Source organism: Lactuca virosa, chromosome 5 (genome assembly GCF_052849685.1).
Source record: "Lactuca virosa cultivar CGN04683 chromosome 5, Lactuca_virosa_CGN04683_v6, whole genome shotgun sequence".
NCBI classification, from domain to species: domain Eukaryota; kingdom Viridiplantae; phylum Streptophyta; class Magnoliopsida; order Asterales; family Asteraceae; genus Lactuca; species Lactuca virosa.
In genome coordinates this window covers 190,696,906-190,702,536 of record NC_136430.1, presented here as the reverse complement: position 1 = coordinate 190,702,536, position 5,631 = coordinate 190,696,906, and the positions used below count along the sequence as shown (strand labels likewise).

Below are 5,631 nucleotides of genomic sequence, written 5' to 3'. Positions count from 1 at the left end.
AAACATCAATCGCAAACATCCTTTTCATGGCTATCATCATCATTATCCTCTTTTTCCCATTGTGGCATCTTATCTTTTCTTTTCCTCAGTCTTCAATTTTTCCCACATTCCCTTTTACATCGACAAGTAGCATAAGCACTCTCATTTAATTTTTTTATTTCAATTTTTTATTGTTACAAGATTATGCTTTCAAAACTTTTCTAATCAAAGAGTACAAATCAATATATCTTCTATTTATAACCATCAAATACATCCAATAGTCCAAGCTTTCCCCAATACTGAATCGCTACCCAACTCACAAAAGAACAATATGCTACAAGGAAACAAACACGCTTCAATCGAAGTAAATAGACCATTTTAACCCTAGACATGTCGACAATACGAGACTTTAGTAAATATAACATTCTACCCAAAGCAATGGTGATTAAGGATGTTAAGAACCCGGTAATTGCTCCAAATACAACCTCCCATCTAAACCGCCTCCCTTGTGCTCTACCCGTTTGAGAAAGCCACGTCATCAACATCTCTGTTGACCTATAAAATTTTAAAATAAAATTGCGTGTTAATTGTCTGTTCATTTGTTTATTATAGCATCATGCTTTCATTTATTTTTTGTATTAGAGAATACTTGAATAGTTGATAAACTTACAGGATAAGATATCGTTTAAGCATCTCCATCATCGATGGGTGATCAGCTTGACAATTAAAAAACTCATCATAATATAAGTTTAATTTGGAAATTCCCAAAGTATACCAACAATCATAAGTTTCATTCACCTACAAAAAAAAAAAAAAAAGGTGAGATACAAGTGAGGCTGCGTTGTTTAGACTGAAAAAGCTTGTTCCTGCTATTTTTGATGATGAGGATGAGAAGGGCATTTACGTCTTTTGTACAGACAAAAGATCGAGAGAAAATCAATGTCCCACCTTTTTGGGTGGGACAAAAAAGGTGAATGGCCAACAGTACAACCTCAAAGGGACAGATTGTAATGTTGTCCAGGTGTACTGACACTGTGTGTCAGGTAACTGGAATTGATGTCAACGTCAACGAGACAAATTTTGCAGTTTTTTTTACCTTTAGGTTGTACTGTCTGGCATGCACTTTTTTTGATGGTACAAAAAACTGCAAATTTTGTCTCATTGACATAGATCCCAGTCAAAGTCCGGTGCATGCCAGACAGTACAACCTCAAAGGTACAGATTGTACTATTGTACAACCGTATGTCAACGAGACAAATTTTTGCAGTTTTTTGTATCTGGAGGTTGTACTGTCTGGCATGCACTTTTTTTGATGGAACAAAAAACTGCAAATTTTGTCTCGTTGACATAGATCCCAGTCAAAGTCCGGTGCATGCCAGACAAGTCAAAGTCCGGTGCATGTCAGACAGTACAACCTCAAAGGGACAGATTGTACTATTGTACAGCCGTATGTCAGCGAGACAAATTTTGCAGTTTTTTGTATGTTGAGGTTGTACTGTCAGGCATGCACCTTCTTTGACTGGACAAAAAACTGCAAATTTTGTTTCGTTGACATCAATTTCAGTCCCAGGTGCATGCCAGACAGTACAGCCTATTCTGTTCTGTGCAGTATAAAATACCTTGAATTTATCTTTAGCCATCCAGGCAGCGTTGAAAGAGGGTCTGCAATTGGGTGGAAGGGCCTCATTAGGAGCTTCTGCAAATGCAATATGAGGATGACCAGAGTGATCTGTATATTCAACCTGAAAATTAATAACATCAGAATTCCATTTTTATAATAATAATAATTATATAAAAAAGGCTGACCTCAAATACAGAAGCCCAATAGTAATCATAGCGACATCTGAATTTCTTCTTCTCAGATGGATAAAAGACATGCTTTGCTTTATAATTCAGCAGTCCAAGTTCACATACTTTTGCTGATTTAAGATCTACACCTGCAAGAAATCTAAGAAATATCATAAAGGGTAGATATGTCAAAAGAGATTGCATTACATACATGCATTTAGGGCTATAGCAATAAAGACAGTGTTTAATTTCTATAACTCATGTAGCTAAATGCTTAGCTAGATATTGTCATAAACACAGAACACTCCACATAACATTTATTGTACTTTATGAATCCCATGTGGTTTTGGAAACTTAAAAGTTAAAAACTTGTTTTTGTACTATAATCCACCTTTGTCTTTTTTCTGGGATACAATCCACATGCCATTTATTGCATTAAGTTTCTTTTTAACTTTCTATTATCTCCCTTGAAACCAGTTGAATTTAGACTAGCAAAAGCTATACTTTCATTGATCTTCCACAAAGTATTGTTCTTTTTTGGTTTAGGGTTAGAACTCCTGTAAATCGAGATCTTCCCACAAGTTGTAATCATTTGTTCTATAGACATATATTGTTCTTTCTTTTTGCCAAAAATAATGAGCTGTTGGAGATATTCATACTTTTCAAATTGGTATAATTTCATCTTCTGAAAAGAAGATAAAGAGCCAGCAGTATCTGGTTGTTAAGCTTCATAACCAATAAGTTAAACCCTTTAAGAATTACAAAATCAAAAGCTTCAAAACATGTTAGATACATGAATAGTTAACACTTAACGCCAGAGTTTCATGATCAATCAAGTTTTTAGAATCCGAATTGTGATATAACCATAATTACATTGTGTGGTAAATAGAAGAGATTGTGTTAAACAAGCAATCAAATAATCAACACTGAAACATGTCAACTACAAAATAAAATTTGGATCCATCGTCTATCTCACAGAAAAAGTGAAAGTGTTCATGTATTAAGAACCGATGTGGTGTACTTAATAAACACAATGCAACCTAGGTAATTTTCAATTCTGATGAATTAACAACCTAACAGGAATTAGGTAAACATATTTGCATTTCACTTCAAATTGCATGAATCCAAATCATCCGCTCAAAATTAAACCTTAAATTTCACGTATTGGATGTCAAAACACTGCTAGATTTTAAGATTCAAGAGAAACTTACTGCTGGAAACTATCTTGCACTGGCAGGGAACGGAAATTGGATACGAGATCGAGAGGTTGCTGAAGATCACCGCTAAAACCACAAGCTTAAACGCAACTAAAGCCAAAAAGAATATCGACAATAAAAGAGCAATACAGCCTCGGAAGAATAAATAACCAACAGAAACCCTTTTCCCCTCATATTCGCTGTTGGTTGTTGGTTCCTCCTCTATTGGCTCCGGTGAATTCATCGTTTATAGAAACGACGGTGTGGCGGGGGGTCCGATCACCAGAAAAGTTTTCCGGTGATCGGAATATGACGATATTCTGTTTCTAAAATGAAGAAAATCGACGGAGCCTCTCTGGCATACAATGTAAGAAAGTTGCCATTCAAAGACCCCCGTGAATGCGCCACCGCTATCCATTGTGGACTTTTTAAGTTTTACATAAATGGTCCCTCTATTATGATCATGAAACATAAATTGTCTCATTATCCCATCATTTCTTCCAAGGACAAATCTTTGGTATAAAAATAAAAAAATATGATTGATCAAATTTATTATTATTAGATCAAGACATTAAGGTCGTATTTGTTTTTGGCAAAAGCTTTTTTTTACCATTACCAAAGATATTTAAGTAAAGTTTCTTTGTATTTTAGAATAGAAAAGACAACAAAAAAAAAAAAAAAACAATCTTTGTAACCTTTTTCAAAAACCCAAAAAACTAGCGGTTGATTTAGAAAAACATTTTTTAGGTTGTAGCATTTTTTTTTCCACGGGACGTTGTTGTGATGTTTGTCGCCACCATTAACTGTTACTATAGCTATAGAAGATAAAGTAAAACTTAATTTAAAAAAAAAATACTTTTTACGTAGATTAACTAGAAAAATATTTTTCTTTTTGTTTTTTTGTTTGTGGGTATTATATCGAAATTAGAGAGCACAAGATTCAAGAATATAAGTTTAAGATGCTAACTCGCACTAGCTATAGATTACCCACACTTTGTATTAAATAAATATTAAAACGGTTAATGTTACAAATAAATTAATAAAAGGGAAATTACATAAAATTTATATAGTTTACCCTATTGGTTTGACCATCACTTTTTATTTTGCTATAAAAAAACACTAATGTTTGCAAAAGAATTATATTGTGGCTACTATTATCTATTACTATCGATTTCATAAAATGTTTTGAACTTTCATGGGGTTTTAACCAAAATGTGGCAGTTACAAAAAATATTTACCATTTTAATTTTATTTACCAAAATATAATAAAAATAGTGTGTGCCTCGTATTTATTTATATATTTATATAAATAGAATAAACGTAGTCGTTCAGACCAAGACATCCATCCCTCTCATGATATTTACTAATTGTAAATAGCTAAATATAATAAAAATACCGTGGGCCTAATATTTATTTATATAAATAGAATAAACGTGGTGGACCATACCAAAGCATCCATTCCTCTCATGATATTTACTAATTGTAAGTAGTTTTAATTTTATTTACCAAAATATAATAAAAGTATTGTGGGCCTCGTATTTATTTACATAAATAGAATAAACGTAGCCAGTCAACTAGAACAAGGCGTCTCGTGTCGTACTCGTTATTGTCTCTTGTACGGGTAAAAATAAATACAATCTTAACGACCCAAAAATACTAACTAAAATTTTATTTTAAATCAATTTCCAAAAACCATCAAAGTATGTCATAGTAAAAGAAAATAGTTATCAAAATACAATCTCAAAATCAATAAATGCCCAACTCGGTTGGATGCAATGCGATTATGTCAGGCCTTTTCTTTTTGAACTGAAAGTATCTGAAAAACATTTAAACATAAATCATAAACACAAAGTTTAGTAAGTTCCCTAAAATACCATATATCATACAAGCAACGGGCTTCGCCTAACAAGTATAACGGGCTTCGCCTTAACTCGCATAACGGGCTCCGCCAAATGAGTACAACGGGTCTCACCCTAACCCGCATAATGGGCCCCTCCCAATAAGTATCAGAGTATACCATGTTGGGTTTTCTAGGTTATAAAAAAAATTACATGTGGCGGAAAAAACACTTAAACCCTTAAGTTCACATGCAACCTAGAAATGATCTATGCTTTCTCTATTGATAGCAACTAACTATGAACATTAAGAAACCTTAGGAGAGAGGTTATGAAATCGAAATTCATATCAAATTAGGGTTACATACATTTTGATTATTGTTGCAAATAATCAAAGTAGAATCCTTCTTCAAGACCTTGAAAAACTAGTACTAAAGGGATGATACCTCTAATGGCTTGTACCTAAAACCCTAGTAGCAAGAAGACTTGATGAGAGAGGAGGCTTGAGCAAAATTTTGGCTCTTGTGAGAGTGTATGTGGTAGATGAAATAAGGCTCCCAAGGAGTCTTATTTATAGGCTATATGATAACCCTAGAAACCCTAATCTTGAATTAAATAATAATATTTCAAATTCAAGATAATTATCTAGTGTCCTTATCGTTAGGTGGCTTCTAGAAACCCTATCCAGGCTCTTCCAAGACCGTCCCTATAGAAAGGTTCTGGAAGCCTTCCTTTGTTCAACTTTTGAACAATAACAACCCAAGGCCATACACTTTTAATTAATTCAATTAATTCCGGTTAAATTTATAATTAATTCCAAATTAATTATTATT

At 33.4% G+C, this 5,631-nt stretch overlaps 1 protein-coding gene across 1 annotated transcript; it reads right to left on the bottom strand.

The window, feature by feature from the left end:
* Positions 1-209: 209 nt before the first annotated feature.
* Positions 210-3,361, bottom strand: LOC145117652 (exopolysaccharide production negative regulator). Its single transcript, XM_079053956.1, has 5 exons — positions 2,979-3,361; positions 1,786-1,916; positions 1,599-1,721; positions 650-777; positions 210-534 (listed from the first exon to the last, which is right to left on the bottom strand). The coding sequence occupies exons 1-5, from the start codon at positions 3,205-3,207 to the stop codon at positions 231-233; spliced, it is 915 nt and encodes a 304-aa protein (XP_078910082.1). The 5' UTR covers positions 3,208-3,361; the 3' UTR covers positions 210-230.
* Positions 3,362-5,631: the final 2,270 nt, after the last annotated feature.

What these genes read in the sequence shown, in the direction of transcription:
- LOC145117652 (XM_079053956.1), bottom strand. Translation starts at nt 3,207, where the DNA reads ATGAATTCACCGGAGCCAATAGAGGAGGAACCAACAACCAACAGCGAA. An exon ending in GTGCAAGATAGTTTCCAGCA is followed by an intron (nt 1,917 to 2,978) that starts GTAAGTTTCTCT and finishes GATTTCTTGCAG; the next exon opens with GTGTAGATCTTAAATCAGCA. An exon ending in CTTAAACGATATCTTATCCT is followed by an intron (nt 535 to 649) that starts GTAAGTTTATCA and finishes AAAATTTTATAG; the next exon opens with GTCAACAGAGATGTTGATGA.